Genomic DNA, 19,423 nt, shown 5'->3' with positions numbered 1-19,423 from the left:
ACAAAAGCACAGCTAAATCCAAAAGACAAACTGAGAGCTCACGCCAATGCCCAGGAGGCAAGCAACCGGGACAGCTGGACACAGCCACCAACAGAGAGATAGAAAACCCTTGGGCTTCTGTAGAGATGATAGTGGGTGGTTTTTCTAAGTCTTTTCCAATCTTGTTTTCAGTATTCTAAGACTCTGTCCGTCAATTAATCGCAAGCTGATACAGTATACATCTCACAAATGCTACGTACGCTCGCCCTGCAGAGCGGCTTTGTCACTTACACCACAAACCACCACCTGCGATTCCCAACAGAGGAGGCATCGTAAGCACCGAGAACTACAACAGCTTCAGCAATTTTGCAGTGTGAAGCATTCTAAGGCAAAATCCCAAACTTCTTCAGCAAAGCCAAGTGACAGGGGTAGGTGCCATGCAATCTAAAGAGAAACTCGTGTTACAGTGTATTGCATTGAAATTACCGCCATGCACAAGAGACCAAAAAGAGCTCGCACCAAGAAAAAGCATTACAAAGTTATTGTGTTCTACCAATGAACTTTGAGGCAGAGCATGAAAGAGTAAGTGACTTTGCAGGTTCAAAAACTCCATCTTCGTTTTTCCAAACCACTGGAGGAAGCTAAATTTAAACTGGATGGTGTCCCTAAACATTCAAAATTAATCCCTCCTGTATGAAGAAATGGTACTTTTAACCAAACAGCACCTGTTTCTGAAAGCTACCTCAGGCCACTGCGCATGTTATGCCTAAAATTTGCTTGAATTAAGATTTTCTTTCTGTTATTTTTTGTGCAATTTTGGCCAAAACTGAAGCTTAAGGAAACTTGCTGCCTTTGACGATCCATTACTTCTAGTGAGTGGGTTTTGTACATACATGCATATTACTTATTAGTAAGGAATGACATGGAAGTTCTCAGAGCAGTCTAGTAAGTGTGTTTGAGAGAAAAGAAACTTATTTCAGCAGCACAATTAAGAATGTCTAAATATATAATACATAATAGGAAGAAACTAAATTGGATCTACAGTAAACATAGAATGAGCATTCATTTTGTGTAAAAATGAAGTTAGACGTAAGAATAAGGAACGGTGTTATTAAAAAAAATGTTCTACATATTGAAACAGGTGGAGACTATTAGGCTTAGTCAAGTGTAAGGAGGTGATGATTTTTTACATCTGGAACTGCCAGTCCAATTGTATACTTTGACCAAGTCCATGTATCCACCCAGTTCAACCACCAGCCTATTCAAATGCTGGGGTGTGGGTATCTGCTTACTACCGCAGAAATCTTTACTGAGGAATTCTGCCTTCTGCTGACTCATTTCTTCTTGTCCGTTTTTGCGTTTTGCCAGTTTCTCTTTCTACCAAGAAAGTGCAGCGCTGCCCTTTAATGCTGCATTTTCTCCAGCTCTGACAATAACCAGCTTCAGGGATCTGAAGACAGAAGAGAGACTACCCAAAACACTGGGTCTTCAGCAAATTTACAGTGTTAACAGATTTCATGATAGAACCCTGGAGGGAATGGTTTGTATATAATACTGTGAGAAGGACCGCACTTTTCTGGGTAAGACCATCTAAGGCAAGCATGTGGCTACAGATTTGCCACTAGCAGCTATCATAATTGTGTTCTTAACTCAAGCTAGGTAATTTAAACATTAAAGAAGATCACCTTCTATTTTAATCTCAGGTAAAGTTTGGCAGCTTAACATAAAACCTATGGGTATCCACAGGAAGGAATTCAAACTCAACTCCAGATTGTCCTAATTTTATTTGAGTTGGTTAACCAATTTTGAAGCACTTTTTACAGTTTACATAACTTAAAGGAGCACACTGTGTCCTATAAATATAAATTAACATTTTTAATAACTCAAAACATCACAACAAAGCCAGATTTTGAAATAAATTGTCTGTTTAGTTATCTGGATCAAGAAGTAACATACATGGGGAAGGCAAAAAACAGCATTGACAAGAAAACACTGTTTAGTTCTAAACTGAGTTTGTGCTTCTACACCAAAAACACAACACTGAAGTAACAAGAAATCTGCAAAGAACTTGAAAAGGTACATAACTTCTGCAGTCCCAAAACCTAGGTACATATTTATTGTACGTATTTGTTTCTTCTTCTACCTGTTATTTTGTTTGGTTCTATGAAATTAGCACTAACGGTAAAGGGACAAACGTAAGATACACTGACTTTGCTGCAAATATGAACTCTGTTGTAGCAGTTGGCTAGACTGTTGGTTTGGCTTAAGTTGACTTGGTTTTCCTGCATGATGAACAAGAGCGAAGCTTTTCGATGTATTTAATAATCAACGCATTTGTTAGTACAAAGCAGATGGTGTTCAGCAAGAAGGCATTAAGTGACTATTTGAAAACACCATGCTTTTTTTTTTTTTTTAAACCACGAAGCCACCCTGAAGAATTTGGTGAAGGCCAGATGTTCAAAGCTGGTGCACAGCTAAAAACTGCACATCCGTGATTTATGCATGGAATTACTCAGAGCCTGGCAGGTGTTAACACAGGCCAATACTTATTTGCATGCTTTCTCTGTGACATACAGAAATCAAGTCATCTGTCACTAAACTTCGAAAATCTGGTCTTAGCTACAAATTAACACTTTGCTTCACGCCATTAATTTAACAGAAGGCATTCGTCCAGCTTTAGATTTTTGGTTGATGAGTAAAAATAAGAGATTTTAACCCTAATAATTTTGTACAAATTTTCTCCAAAGCAGTTATGTTTGTTCTCAAAATAAGCAAAAAAATCTCATTGTTCAGAAAGCCTTTTTAATTATAAAGATTTTTCCTGTATATTTATGTTCACTACAGATTATTTTTTGAAGCAATCTCAGAACTTAGAGCTTTAGAAAATTTTTTTTATTTTTAAACAGAGGGAGTTACTTTAGGACTAGACAAAAAATAATAAAAAAAATTATATATTAGGGCAAAAGATGGAGTTAGAGAGTCAGCCTCTGAATGCTCCTTAAAAATAGGTGCTTCAGATACAGGTTTAGAAAAGAAATTAAATGTCATGTTTTCAGGAACACTGAAGAAAACATATGGAAAGAAAAAAGGCCCTCATCCTTAAGACTGAAGAAAAAGGTGGTAGGAGAAAAAAAAAAAAAAGCACTGTTAGCACTGTTTTCCCAAGTTGCCCAAATCACACACAGACACAAGAAGGTTACAAATGCCATTCATGAAAGAATGCACCACAAACATCAGCATTTATTCATTTTGAATATTTTTTTTTTTTAGCAAGTGACAAAAGACCCAGCTCACTGGCTTCACTTTTGTTTACCTTTTGCTTACATTACACATTGAAACATTTGTCAAAACTTACTAAGTTGTCTGCATTCATGCACAACTAGAAAACATCCTTAATTTATTTAAACCAGAAATGCATTACCAGAAATGTATTAACATTGTTCACTACTAAACATTTAAAAAAAAGTTGAAATTATTAAAAAGGTTATCCTGGAAATGTTAACTTCACAGCAGACTTAAAACTACTAATTGGCTCACATTTCAAACAGATTGGAAAAAGCAAGATTCATGCTAGTGTTAGTGTACATCTCGCCCTAGCACTACTGAAGGATCATGGTTCACCTTGATCATATATAATAAAAAGAAAAGTGCATACAGAAATTTACAACATTTTTAAGGACAAAAATGGTCCAATTCATGTGGTCCCAACAATAAACTCAAAAGTCTATGACAAATACGAGCTTCGGTGAGCTATTTATACTACTTAAGATTAAGTATGGATATACAGAAAGTTGAGTTCGTTTGAAATCTTCAAAAAATGTTCCTGTCAATCCTCAAATGGTGGCTGTTATAGCTTAAAATTTCTGTTAAATGCGTGCGTTGAATTACTTGTTATCCAAGCGTAGCAGCTGCTCCTTACCATTTATTGTTAGCGACCTTAACTGGCCATCTTCTTCGATTTCTACTCTCTCTTGTCCATTCTCAACAATTCTGTAGAACAAAAGACAGAGTTAGCAGTTTTAAAGCACTGGAAACAGTTTGAAAATATACACCAGACCTAGGCTTTTAGATAACAACCTGTAACAGAGTACTGCCTGCTTGATGCAACTGTAGTTGGCAAGCTTTCGTATTTAACAGCGTAGAAGCTGATATTGCTTATTTATAGCAGGAAAATTGCTTTCTGGAAGTTTGAGTCCTCCAGTTTGTGGAGTGCACAGTTAGAGCTGTCACCTCATGCACTGTCACAGCTGTACTGACGCTATGAGCTATTACCTAGAACTAAATGTCTTCTGACAGATCGGCTGTGCAATCTTGATGTTGTATTTAGCACCTATCCCATTTGTTAAATGCATAACGTTCTAGATCTAGATTTCATGATGTAAGGCATGCAAGACCGTCTTTAATGCACTTTTAATTTGATCAGAGCAATTAGTTTAGAGACCTACTGTATACCAAGTTTATGCCTAGCATATACATTGCAAAATCTAAGTATCCCTGACTGGAAGGGGAGATTATTAAAGAGCTCTATGGGTTTGGGGTTGGGTTTGGTTTTTTTTGGGTTTTTTTGGGTTTTTTTTCTTGTTTTAGAAATGGGAAGATAAGGAATATTTAAATTAATTTTAGAACAGTTAAAATTTAGGCATAAGTTTTAATTACCTGGGAATTCTCCCCTCATGATTCAAATAAGGAAATTACATGAATGAATATAAATTTTTCTGGAGATCAGACTTATTAAGGAGAATACACCCAAACTAAAACCAGAGGGAACGTCTTCTTGCCTGAAGTAAAATATTACTCGGAGATGATTTTCATCGGGTATGCTAGGATATGACTCTCCTTTAGACTTAGCTACCTCGTGGGCAGACATTCTAAAAGTAACAGGACGTCTCGGAGATAGTAAATGTGCCTTCCTAGATGTGGTTAACCATATTTCTTGCTTCTCCATCCGCTTTCCAAATATGATAACAAAAGATATGATAGCCACATACCTGACTTAGCCTACTTTTAATATTAAAACATAGTGCCTTATTTTCTTTTGCATAAATAATTTTTTTGGTCTCTCTCACCTCATACAATTCCCTCAAAAGTGGGCAGTTCTCAGATTTTTCTGGAACACACTCACAGAAAAGTGTCATGACCACACCAGCATGTGATGACAAAGGCTGCATTTAAGAGGTCAAGATGACAGGATCTCTCCAGTATACAGGACACAGAAGAACATTTGCACTTTGAAGTGTGGGACACAAGTTACCAAACAAAAAAATCGAGTCTCCCTTGCTTTTATGTAGATTTTTATGAAGTATTGAAATTACATTTAACTACTTGTTCAGTAACTTATTGATGGTGATGTTCCATGTAGATTACTCTATAGCTAACTAATATTTGGGTTCCCCAAATGCAGTAATTTCCCCATCACAAGCATGAAATGGTGAGAAGGTATGTTGTGTACAGTATTTGAAACTTTTTATACAAACATTTAACTTCTCTCAAATACTGCCTAGGAAAGCAAACTAGAGCAGATGTTAGGGAAGATCATTTCATGACTCATAACATTAAAAGCTTCATGATCAACAGAAAACAAGTGCACTTTTCTCCTCCAGAAGCTCAAGCCGACTTGGCAGACAGTACTCAAGGAGCATAGTAAAAGATGCATCACTACACAGGAGGTCCTGAAGGCCTGGAAGAGCTCCATTGACAGGTGCCTTCCAAACAGCAAACAACTTGCAACCCTCATTTTTCATCAGGGCAGTTCTGAAAGCATGTCTTACACATCTGAACCCTCCTCAACTATCAACAGTTTAGACAAAAAACACCATCTTCCCCACGTTCACATGCTGCAGCTTTATGTAAACTCAGCAATGCCAAGAAGAGTCAGAGAACCCAGTAACGCTTTTCAATTTTTTTTTAAGCATTCAGAGAAATCCAAGTAATGTGATGACTACAACATCAAAAGTAAAAATACATATACTTATCATTCTATTTATGTGCATACATATTGTATATTTATATGCGTGTATTTATAGCTATATATGTCTCTACATATAGTCTCATACAAATATATCACTTACCTCTTTGTAGTAATTTTTCTGCCGTTAACTATTTTAGTTGAGGTTGATACCGATTTGAAGTTACCCATCCCACTGCCACCAAATGACGTAGAGGAGAATGAAGTAAGGCCTCCATGTCCCAGCGAACCAAACGAAGTAAAACCTATTGGAAAAGAAGATACTTGATTAAAAATGTGGTTTTGCATGACTGCCAGATCCAAATTTATCATCTCTCAGACTACATCCTAGCTTCAGGATGCCCTGAGCTGGCTGCATCAACTCAGCATCAGTGACTCGATGGCAATAAACACCAGTGTGAGAATAAAAGATGGCTCCCATCAATTTCTCCCATATGGACTCATAATTCAGATTCCAAATGCATATCATTGTCCAAAAAAAATATTTGTCACCTCCTCCCATGAAGAAAAGGCGTTCATGCCTATTTGCTGAACTCAACCATTATATCATTCTTTCCACTCAAAGTAAAGCTAATAATTTTAATGAGTCTGATGTTTTGCTTTAATGTAGGTGTTGGGATGCCCTGAGTTAGCAGATAGAAAAGTTTTGTATCGCTAACAATCCAACTAATACCCAGAATCTTAACACTTGAAAGGATGCTGACTACCAGCAGCTCTCGGCAACCTCTGAGATACAGACACCAGCATTCAAATCCACTACCCCAGACAGAACCGATACTAAGTAGTACCATGGATTTTAGGCACACATTTTTCCAGGATATTTTCAGGACCTAAGTAAAAGCCATCAAACCCCCAACACCTAAAAGGAAACAGAATTAAAACAATTCTAAGGCTACAAAGAAACTGTAGCACCAAAATTAAGAACATAAAAAGTTCTACTTTTTAGAGTTCTGTTTACTTTTCATGAACTTTCAGGTAGACCAAATATTGTAACTATAGTTTTATTTACACTCAGACTTCACAGAGAACAGCTTAATTAAAAAAAAAAAAACAAACAACCAAACAAAACGAAAAAAAAACAACAAAAAAGCCAGCCTCAGAATTTCTTGAATGAAGTAGGCAACTTTTAAAAGAGTATTTATCTGCTTATTATATTGAGATCCTTTGTGAACCAAAACTGCATTCCTTGTTAAATGTTGTGATAGTTACCTGTGTCAAATGAAGAAAAACCACTTCCAAAAGCAGGGAATCCACCGAAGGCAGAGAAAAATGATCCACCGCCTCTGCTTCTGCTTCCCCTTGGAGCCCGCCTGCCCCCGAAGAAGTCCTCAAAAGGATCTTCTACAAAACAGAACACAACATTTAAAAGGCCAATATTACTGAGTGATTCTGTATTTAATCATTAGGGATTCCTCATTAGAAAAAGAAATTTCCTGTTACAGATAAGATTTTTCCTTTGAAATATTTGATGCTACTGAACTAAACTCTCCACCAAAAAGGCAATTCCTATGCTCCTTCTGGACTAAATTCTATCTCACTTTTGGACATAAAAATAATTATAAAAGTAGTTGATTTCCTTATTTTAGCTGTTTAGTATTAAAACTGATAAATCTAAAGTAAGTGTTCTTATATTTTTCAATATAATGGAAGTGGCAAGAGCTACAGAAATAGTGTTATTTCCACCACACGTTCATACAGCATAATATACTGGAGGTATGATAAAAAATTAGATCAGTATTTATTTGAAGCTATGTCAAGCCAGTTAGCGTATGACAGATTTAACACTCTTCAGATGCATAATCATGATCTCTACACACCCAGTCACCACCATGCAAATCCTTCAGCTGTTCTACAGAACTCCCTGTTGTCAGACTAAGGTTTTCCAAGGTGTACAATAAAGAGTAGCACTACAGACAAATTACTCCTAGAATTCGAGTTTAACAAATCTTATAAAATTGCACACAGGTACCTGAACTTTCTAACATATTTCTATTCAAGATTTATTGTGGATCACCACGATGAGAGCTCTAAAAGTAACTTCCAGATAGGTTATATCAATTATTGAAATATAAAAACAGCAGCCAGGGACTGATGACTCATAAAGTGTTCAAAGTGTTTATTTTAGCACTTTCCACATTAGGTACTTCATTCTAATGCACATTTAGGCAGCAAAGTATGGAGGTTTACACGCAGTGTCCCAAAGGGGCCCCCCACCAAGCAGTGGCAGGCGGGGAGAAATAGAGAAAGGGGGTCATGGATAAAATGCTATTTCAAATTCAAGTACAACTGTAATGTCATTCAGAAGGGCTGCTGCTCCATCCACATCAGGAAAACAATAGCTTCTTTCAAAAATAAAAAAAGCACCTATACAAGCTATCCTTATTTATTTTACCACATTTTCCTAAGAAATAGTTATTACTAGAATTGTCTGAGAAATGCTTTTTACTAGTGCTGTTAAAATGAAGAGCAACATTTAAAATTGCAATCAAATAACAGATACTCAATAAACATAACACTTGCATTAAAATCAGAAAGGTTTGTAACTTCAACTACGCTCTCCATCAATCACAACTCTCACAGTACAAGTGTTGTAAAAGTTGACAAAATGACAAGTGGGGACTCAATGCTAAAAGATAACAGTTTGAAACACTGCTCAGAATAAGCTTTTACTGAAAAATGTAGATACTGGCAATAGGAGCAACAGAAGTATGAAAGCAGGGAAAGACTCTTATAACTGCATGACTGTTCAGAACTACAAATGGACAAACTGAAGGTCAGAAATGCAGTATTTATTGCACTTCTGGCACCCCCACAAAAATCCAAGCTGATTTATGATAAATCACCCAGTTAATGCAATAGCGACAATACTAAAGCAATCGGCAAGATAACAGAAATACATTAGTTACCATCTGGTTTATGTGCAGTTACTTAACAAAAGTGAAACGTCACAATGTATTTATGTGGAACAAAGGCAGCCGCTGAGGTTCAGACATATACTCTCATCAGCAAAGACATAAAATGCCAAGAACAACAAAAAATAACCCTATCTTTCCCCTAGCTTCCACAGTTTTTGAATAAAATAAGGCACGACCTAACTTTTTACCTTACATACACTAGACAAGCAAGTGATTTTTTATTTTCCCTACTTCAGGCATTTTTTTGTTTTGTGCTTTTTCTTCAATGTAGAACAAGTTTTCTTCAGTACAAAGATGACCTGTTATTATCTTAAAACAATGGAAATTAAACCAATACTTGGGCATGGAAATATGGGAACCTACCACCAAAATGACTATTTCCAAAACAAGCACTACGCCCATTTAAAAAAAGGCAGCTTTTTTCAGACTAGCGTATCGGCTAGCAAGTAAAACCGCTGCAGTTAATTGTTTTGTAGTCCAATTTATTCTCGCTACAGTGACTCACAAGTTAGTTATGAAGGTCATTCACTCACGTGTACAAGTGATCTATATTATATTACTCCCACTGTTAACCTTTCTATTTATAGTCCAATTTTTCTTGTTACCTGGAGTTCAAATAAAAACAAAACAACCTACTATGTAAGCTTTTGAGTTTTTCATCCTCCACAGTATATACATCAGTATATCTGCAAGTGAATCTCTCCTCCTCGGCACAGCAGCAGCAGAAACACAATGGGTTTTAAGGGAGGATCACAGTGTCTCCCAGAGATCCCTGCTATCAACCCAGCTTCTATATGGATTATTCCCTACTCCTAGCCACAAAAACCTAACCCAGACTTGGACCTGCCTTATTAGCCTTTGGCAACCCTACACACCAAAGAAAGAGGTCAGCACTCCACATTAGCAAGTGTTCTAGCCGCAGGTGATTTCTGTTAGCAGCCCTGCTAATAATCCTCCAGTCCTCTTCCAGTAATTCCCTCCAGTAAATGAAATACTCAAACCAGTCTTCTGCAGTGGACTGCAGGATGCTCAGCAAGATGGATTATGCAGAGACAGGAAAATGGGTAGGACTTTCGTTAGGGAATATTTCTTATTATCCTGACAGCCATCCAGGTACAGCATGCTTAAAACAAATAATGCCAAAACCATTGAGGAGACAAGGCAGCAGGAGACTTCTGCATTATCATTTGTTGTATCCACCACCAAACACACATTAATATAGCAACCTCACAACTACTCAGACACTGTTTATGCTTTTAGTCCCTAAATCAGGATGATTAATAGTACCACTCAGCAAAATAATAACATTTTAGCTTGGTAGGTCTATTTCTGTAATTTAGCAGAACCTTTCCATGCACAATAACCTTTCCACATAGATAGCTTTTTCCGAACAGTTCAAATGCAGTGAATATCACGATGTCAGAGTGTTGAAGTTTTTTAATGATTCCTCTTATGACAGTCATTTTAGCGCAACTTACAATCCATGTAATTTTCTTATTGAATGTTAGAAGCATATCAGATCAACAAAACTAGGCACCAAAAAAAACCCCCACAAGCAAAGGCCTTTCTAAAAAGGGAAAAATACTATGCAAGTACTATATAACTTTAAAGCTTCAGAAAACCAAAATGCTAGACCAGTGTTACCTCAGAGTATCAGTATTTATCTCCTGTTCAGAGATAAATCCACAATTTATTCTAATCCGGGTATTATCAGAAGCTTATGGGAGGACAGAGTATCAGATTCAGTTTCAACAGAAATGTCCGTGCACGCTTCTGACACAAAACTTGTGGTGCTGTCAGAACAGCAAAGATCAAGAGAGAACTAAAGGTGAGAAACTTCAAGGAAGCCAGTGAGACAGACTTCTAGTCTATCCACAACAGAAGATGACGTGAAGCTTTTGGGGGAAAAAGCAAATGCTTAAGCAAAGAACTCCCAGTAACCTGTTACCAAAAAAGAGATGCAATGAAGGACTTCAGGACTCTTGCTGTTACTAGGTAGGAAGCCTGCAGTTACAGAAGCCAAAAAGTTTATGTGAAGGTAGGAACACAAAGTGTCCAGCAACACAAGACAACGTATACTAACAAACCCACCAGAAAATGACATTAGAGGTAATTTTTCCAAAAAAATTTATTTAGAAAAATCTTTGCTAATTCAAATGCAACAACTGTCTACTTCCTCTGGGTAAAGCATCTCACTGCGAACCATGGAATCCTACCTTGTTTTTCTGTAGTCACAAGGAAAGAATTTAACTTCAAAAGTCAGATAACAACAACTATACTGCATATCTCTTTGCAGCTCAAAATGAGGTAGGTCATGATCCCTGCCCCCCTCAGGAGTCCTCAGCTCCAATACAGAAACAGGATTTTCTCACTTTCAGCAACATAATCCAATTGCAGAATACTACTCAAAAGATGCGATCACTCTTCTTTCCTGCCTTGTGATCATGGAACCGAATAGTAGCAGGTTGCATTAATTCACTGACCCGAAGAAAACACTGAGTGTTTGTGTTGTTAGCTTTCTGTTGCATCCATGAGCTAATCTGACTCAATAGCGGCAAGACTGGTGTATCTGAAAGAAAGTGGGCAGGGAACCACTATACAATAGGGGAAGGGAGGAAAGGTCGCAAAAATCAGAATATCTACATTTGACACAGTCCAAAATTCAGTTAAACGTCATGAAATTCATGAAAACAATCTAAGCCACTAGCTGAAATCATCACAATACACTATAGAGCTAAAGTGCCACATTTCCTATGGCTGCCACTTCTACCAGGACACCTGTACCCTGGCAGATGTTTGGGGAACCAGGTCAGGAACTGATCAGCTGAAAAGGGCATCTCAATATGAAAGAAGTCCATCCACATCAATTCTTTACTGGGGTCCCCAGTGTGACCATAAAAGCAACTGTGCTGGTTACAAGGAAGCCTGGAAGAAGCAGAGCCCAAGGGTCAAAAGCAGCACAGGCAGATGCTTTCAGCCGTCATAGTAGGACGCTATCCCTGATACAAAGTGTGCATGCTCCAGTGCAGTGCCATCATTCACCTCCAAAAAAAAAAAAAAAAAACCAAGAGTTGAGATAAACTGTGCACTGTCAGCAAATGTTCTCACGTGCACGCGCTGCTGCAGACACAGATGTCGATAATCTTATAGGGACAGTATGCAAAGGAATATTACCCTGCAAAAACAGGATCACTGCTCAGTCACCACTTGCTGGACTACTTCCCCAACCAGTCAACTTTCCTTCCTTTATTCTTTGCAGTCACAGCCACGCTATTGCCTCTGCCAAAATGTGACACGTAAGAAAAGCTGAACGCCCGTATTGCAGATGCAAGAGGATGACACAGTAGCTGCAATGTACCGAGCAGAATAATGCTGAAAGGCTGCTCAGCCCCTGCTAAGGAAGCACTCAAACTCAACAGCACGGAGTATTAGAGTCTGCAGCGTTTCAGTAAGCAAAGGCAGTACAGGCTGCCTGCCTGCCACCATTTCGTTATATCAAAAGCATACTGTAAGTGACTTTATAGATCATGCCAGAAGAGGGTCTGAAATGCACGTCTGACAAATGTGTTTATGCATATACATATACGATGCATACAATAAAATTTAATTCTTGGAGTAGGTGTTTCTATCTTGTCTTCTATTTGGAAAAAGTTTCAAAGATGCAGATTTGCATCTTTGCAGTAAATACACACAGGACCTCTCGTGTGTACCCCCGGCACAATAAAGCATATCATCAGAACTGGACAGGACACAAACCTATAAGCACTTTGCATGGAAATATTTTCTTCCTTAACTATAAAATGAGCATACTGTTGATGCCACTTACTCAGAAGAGACACTAAGATGATGTTGAAAGCACTGTTGATTCATCTGACTACAATGTTTCATCATGGTCTTTTATAATTGCTCCCTTCCAGAAATTAGAACTCAAACATCTGTTTCCCCAACATATTTAAGGAAGCTTACCAGTAGACGCATTTTAAAGTCTTTCTGATGATATATATAAGAAATTCTGGGATTACTAATTTCTTAGAAAAAGGAGACTTAAAACTTTACCTTTGAATGCCATCTATACCATAATTACATAGATGCTACAGTATAGTAACTCCAATTCTAAACAGCATTTCATATTTCATAGAATAGTTTGGGTTGGAAGGGACCTTTAAAGGTCATCTAGTCCAACCCCCCTGAAATAAGCAGGGACGTCTTCAACTAGATCAGGTTGCTCAGAGCCCCATCCAACCTGACCTTGAATGTTTCCAGGGATGGGGCATCTACCACCCCTCTGGGCAACCAGGGCTGGTGTCTCAACACCCTCAGCATAAAAAATTTCTTCTTCTTCTCCTTAGCATGAATCTTCCATTTTTTAGTTTAAAGCCATTACCCCTTGTCCTTTCGCAACAGGACCTGCTAAAAAACGTTTGTCTTCATCTTTCTTATAAGCCCCCTCTAAGTATTGAAAGACCACAACAAGGTCTCCCCGGAGCCTTCTCTTCTCCAGGCTGAAGAACCCCAACTCTCTCAGCCTGTCTTCACAGGAGCGGTGTTACATCGCTCTGATCATTTTTGTGGCTCTCCTCTGGACGCGCTCCAACAGACTCATGTCTTTCCTGTGCTGCAGGGAGTACTCCAGGTGGGGTCTCACCAGAGTAGAGGGGCAGAATCACCTCCCTCAACCTGCTGGCCGCGCTTCTTTTGATACAGCCCAGACAACAGTTGACTTTCTGGGCTACAAGTGCACATTGGTCGGCTCATGTCCAGCTTTTCATTACCCCCTTCTCTGCAAGGCTGCTCTCAACCCCTTCATCCCCCAGCCTGTAATGACCCACATACAGGACCTTGTGCTTGGCCTTGTTGAACTTCATGAACCTCACAGTTACCAAACTGCTGCCCAAATGTTCAGGCACACCTTGAAAATGGAGGAATCTTCCACTACCATTGTATGACCCACTCCCCTTGTCCTATGTGCAGCATTTGTCCTCTGAACAATTTAACCAGATAGCCATCCAAGAAAGGAAAAAAAAAAATCCAACAAATTTTCTTGAGGACTAACAACTTGATCTGGCTTGAAGTGCCCAAGACAAACTTCCTCTTTGGCCAATGTGCTATCAAACAGCTTCTCAATGCATCTAATGGGATATTAGTCAAAGATTAAAGTTTTAAGACGGACATGAGAATTTGGACCAAGGCCTCCTCTCTTTCAGCAGCAGAAACTATATATTTGATAATACTATCTGGATACCGAGACAATTACTGCGTTTCAAAGACTTTCTTTGAACCTATCAAAGTTATTTCTGAAAAAATCATGGTAGTGAGATTCGGACCACTCAGTGGATAATTATGATCCAAGACTGGTGCTCACAAAATACAACTGTGCACATTCATACCAAAGCAATGAATGCACATTCAAATCCCCGAGCACTTCATAAATACCAAAAGCTGCAAATTAATGTCAACAAAAAGATTAATTAGAAAGAGGACAATGTTATGCAAGACAGCTGTAATTGAAAGCCTCTTCCATTTTCAATTTTAAGAACCCATTTGACTAACAAATACATTTTTCATTAGAACACCTAAACATTGTAATTATCAGAAATGGGATTACATGTGCATTAAAACCATGATCTGACTCTTATGCAAAATTTTGCACCAACAAGACAACTTTCTGTTCTTGAGACAAAAAGGTCGATGAAGCTATTCCATTCCTAAACAACGTCCTAAAACACAGATCATGTATAATACAGTTTGCAATGATTACTGCACATAGATTTTCCTCTTTCCTGTCAGATGAAGACTCTTTAGCCTGGATGCTTAAAGTAAGTCACTATACTTTTCAAGAACCTTCATGCCTCATTTTATGTAATCAACATTACAGTAGTCAATCTGCTGAAATTCTGTTGTTTGATGGAACCAAACTACATCCCGTATAACTAGCCAGCTCACATTCTCTGTGACAAATATTTATATCTAAGTTGTCATATAAAGATGTTAAGTTTAACTTTACCTTTGTTTCCTGTTTCCAACAGTATAGTACCACATTAACCAGATAACCAGAATTCTCAAGGGAAACTCCACAGAACATATAAGTCTTTACCCGCATCACCTGGTATTAAATTTAGATAAAAATACATCCTGAATTCTACTTCACAAACTAAGAAAAATATCTAAGACATTTATTAAATACCATCTCAGAAGGTACATTGAGAATACTGAAGTGTTTAGGAACTGTCGAGATTATCATCTATGTGGAAGGAGACTATGCAAACAGACTTCTCTTGGACAACAAAGTCTAGAGAGGGCATCCACCTGGAGCAACTTATCACATCACATTATTAATACATTCTCCCACCGAGAAAAACATGGTTCTGTGTGCGATTCCTTTGACTAGACACACAGGCATCTGAACTCTTTGAAATGCTCTGAAACATCCTGTCTAGTTTCTAGCTACTGCTGTTGGAGGATACTGGTCTGCTGTAGGTCCTGAGTTGTATCTTCCAGCCCATAGACAAATTACTCAAGCATCTCGGAAACCTTAAAACACCTAAAACGTCACCAGGTGTGTATCTGAAGCTCAATGTATATGAAAGATGACTTAACTACTTAAGGAGTTGTTTGAACTACTAAATTGCCTGTTAGGTAATGTTATGTTCTTGTGATATCCACTCCATCTTTCAATTAATTCCTCACCAATAATCCCTTCCAACACATAAACCGATCTTGAAGGGTGAATCTGAAAAGCCTCTAAACCAAAACTAGAGTCAATTCTTTAACAGCCCTGAATCACAGTCGAACATTTTTGCCTACACCAAAACACATCACTTTCTGTCCCTCACAATGCTTGAAGCAGCGGTGTTTAAATTAATGAATACACCTCCATTACCAGTGGTAATACTGGGATCCATCTGTCACTATGAACTGTTAATATACGGGAGAAGAACGTCCTTGAAAAGTTTACAAATAAAATACAAACAGAACGCTAGATGGAATACAAATAAACCAAATCAAGGCAAGCAGCATATAGAAAGTGAGTAGGATATAGCGTAAGTATGAAACGAACTTACTGAAATGAGAAATCAATCCCTACATTAACAGTAAACAGTTCTAACGTCAAAAGACAGTCAAAGAATAGAAGAGGTATACGGTGTGGAGTGCTGAATACTAGTTAACCAGACTGATATTCCATGGCAGTACTTTGCAATACAAAGAGTAGTACTGCATAGGAAGCACCACCTTTTCTTCCCGTTATAAGGATTACCGTCCATCTATATTGCAAAGAGACTGCAAACTGTAACTGGAACAGCTCACTAGGAAAAAGCAGATTCTGCTCTAACAAGGTGTCTCTGAAAGGAAGCCCATGTCTCAAAAGTTAAGAGACTTAACCTTCTGTCATATTATCAGATCAACGTTTAAAAAGTTCTAGCCTTCATGCACCTTTATTTTCACATAGAATTTGCCTGTAAATCGGTGAAGAGAAATTGTGAGTGGCTGAGCTAATTCTGGTGCAATACACAGCAAATAACACTAACTTTGCTCCATTTGGAAGCATTCAAAGCTGTCTTCAACAGTATTATAACTTTTCATTTGAAAAGTCTGAAAAGACTCATCAGTTAAAAACCACTGCAGAAGTCTTCATACATTCTCCTCTTTTCTACAGATGAATAAAGATGACAATGTTTATAAAGAAAACTTTCTCTAACTTCAGTAGCAGTGCAACACAGCTCGTTGGAGTTTCACAGACTCAATTCATGGCACAATTTTAGAAATTCTTCACTTCCATAAATTTACAGGGATTATGCATCTGAATGCTGCTCTCTACATATTCAATAGCAATCAGAATAGAGAGTCCCACCTGCATTCTGTGGGCTTCACTACAGGTTATTTCAAACTGTATAAAAGGTGCAAACATTTCAAAGTATTAATTCGATTTCATCTTTGATTCCACTAGTATACATTTTTAGAAAGCATGACCTCAGTCCTTACAAAACCAATTATAACCTGAGTAGCTCCTTAAAAAGCCACTAATTCCACAGAAAAGTCATCAACGAGTTGAAAAGTCCTCATTTTTACAATATAAATTCCCTTATTCTTCAGGACAGAAGCTGTTCCACCAGTGTATCAACAAAGCAAACTATACAAGAGCTGTAGTTCACCAATACGAATATTCGTGTTATACATACAGTTCTACTGCTCAGTTTTGGCATTATTAAATGCACTACATTCAATTGAAAGCACTCATATCTGCATGTTGTACCACTTTAAACTTTCATGTAAATATTGCAGAGATTGTTGCAAACACTTTTAATAGAAAGCTGCAGAAAAACCATTTTGAGTTACACCTTCCCATATTAGAGAAAAAGCCAAAAAAAAAGGAAAAAAAAAATAAGAGATGCTCACTTTGAGGCCTTCTGACTAGAAAAATTAGAAGAGCTTTTACTCAGAATCCAAAGCTCAGCGTAGGTTTTAGGACTCTGGTCCCTAACACTGCAACTATCACATAAAGCGGAGGCAGCTTTGAAACCATTAGTTCTCATCACCTGGAGCATACATAACACTGCTGACAGTGCCAGAACCTTACTCTGCAAGAAGTGGAGCCTGTGCCACATTACTCATACCTTAAAGCTGACAGTGACTGATACATGAAGCAGATAACCTACTTTTGAATAAAGAAATAAATTGGGGTATTAATCGGGGGAAATGTTTTTGGAAGCATGCCTCGATGTCACCAGTGCAGATGTACATTTTTAAGTCCTCTGTTTCCACAGGGCAAGACGCATCACTATTCCTCTACAGGAGAGGCTGAAGTAGCTCCAATATCCCAGGAAACCTTTGGCAGTTAGCGGTACCTCCACTTGATAAGCTAGATAGCTCTATGTACTACATTGTACAGCCTTCTCTCTAGGGAATCCAAAAGGTAGGTTCTTTTTAAGCCCATGACTTAGTCACGAACACTGATATTTTTAGGCAGCAAGTTAAATCTTTTGCTGGTAATGAAGTAAATACAATCAAAATCAAGCGCAACCTATGCCAGTCTCCCAGAAGCTAGAACATGCCTTACCAATACAATTTACTCTAGTTAATGATACTTGATTGAGAACCACCTATTTTAAGTATCTTAGATTCAAAAATAAACAAAAGAGCTAAAACACCCCCTCCCAGCTCCTCCTCACTAACTTCCTACTCAACATCTTGCTCAAATTTTTCTAGGTTTTCTACCACTCAATCACAGAATGGTTGAGGCTGGCAGGGACCTCTGGAGGTCATCTGGTCCAATCTCCAGCTCAAGAAGGGCCATCCTGGTTGCCCAGGACCATGTCCAGGTGGCTTTTGAGTATCTTCAAATGTGGAGACCACAGTATCTCTGGGCAATCTGCTCCAATGCTCAGTCACCCACAGGGCAGAAAAGTGTTACGTTAAGTTCAGGCAAAAACCCCTGTGCTTCCATGTGTGCCCACTGCCTCTTTTCCTGCCACTGGGCACCACTGACATCAGCCTTGCTCCATCTTCTTTAAACCCTTCCTACACCTTTTACACCCAATATTTATATATATTGATGAGATCCCACTCTGAGCTTTCTCCATACTGAACAACTCCAGCACTCTCAGCCTTTTCCTCATGTGAAAGACGCTCCAGCCCCTTATTTGTCTTAGTGGTCCTTCACTGGATTCTATCCAGTAGCTCTGTCTCTTGGACTGGGGAGACCAGAACTGGACACAGTACTCCAGATGTGGCCTAACCAGTCCTGAGATCACTTATCTCATCTAAACTGAAATCCTCATCTACTATTCCTTAAGATTCTGCTGCTGGTGGTGGAACACTGAAGAAGTAGCATCTTCCTAGTTCAGCCCCTGTTTCATCCATCAGTATTTGCTAGACGCTTCCTCCAATTTGCCCTTTACTACTTCTGCTGATTTCTCACTGGATCTAATTGCTCAAGTTCTGCTGTTTATCCTCAACCACATTCTTCCCCTAGCTACTCATCTAATTCACCAACTAACCTTCTACTGAATTCAATCTCTAGCCCTTTAACCCCTTTCTAATCCTTCATTAGTCATCAAACAACTGATGATCTCTGAATAGCAAACTAAAGAAAGATACAAATAACATCTGAGCTGGATTAGGCCCTTAATGCTGCCAGCAAAGATAAAAAATTACCTTTAAAAATGTTAAAATATCTATATACATTATTATAGAGATTAATCAATATCAAGGCACTAAGAGAGATGCTTCTTCCAGTTTTCAATACGGGACCTTTTACTTTCTATAAGTAAACACTGAACACAGGGTCTGTTCTGCTTTACAGGTCAGCATTTTATGCAGTAGAACATACACATAAAGATCGAGTAAGAACTCCAGCACCTCTGAAAAGGCCTTCAATATACTAGAGCAAGCAACATCACAAGCCAAAAGACCATCAACACTATGATAAAAAGATTACTTTGACAAATGTATCACTTATTGCTTCCTTTAACTAAATGAAGCATCCGGGCTTCAAGAATTATTGATGTTATCTGAGCCTTTAGGGGCTTTAATCCCCACGCAAACATGTGACATGAATTTGGGAAAG

General features: G+C 38.3%; 1 protein-coding gene across 2 annotated transcripts in view; it reads right to left on the bottom strand.

Moving 5' to 3' along the window:
• DNAJB6 (DnaJ heat shock protein family (Hsp40) member B6) overlaps positions 1-19,423 on the bottom strand; it is a 64,069-nt gene that overhangs the window by 30,192 nt on the left and 14,454 nt on the right. For both annotated transcript variants that reach the window (XM_074574138.1, XM_074574137.1), the window contains exons 6-8: positions 7,154-7,285; positions 6,048-6,189; positions 3,899-3,969 (exon numbers count right to left, since the gene is read on the bottom strand). In XM_074574138.1, the coding sequence (XP_074430239.1) occupies positions 3,899-3,969; positions 6,048-6,189; positions 7,154-7,285 (345 nt within the window). The remainder of the gene's footprint in view (positions 1-3,898; positions 3,970-6,047; positions 6,190-7,153; positions 7,286-19,423) is intronic.

This window comes from Larus michahellis, chromosome 2 (assembly GCF_964199755.1).
Source record: "Larus michahellis chromosome 2, bLarMic1.1, whole genome shotgun sequence".
Lineage (NCBI taxonomy): Eukaryota > Metazoa > Chordata > Aves > Charadriiformes > Laridae > Larus > Larus michahellis.
This window is presented reverse-complemented; position numbering and strand designations above follow the sequence as displayed.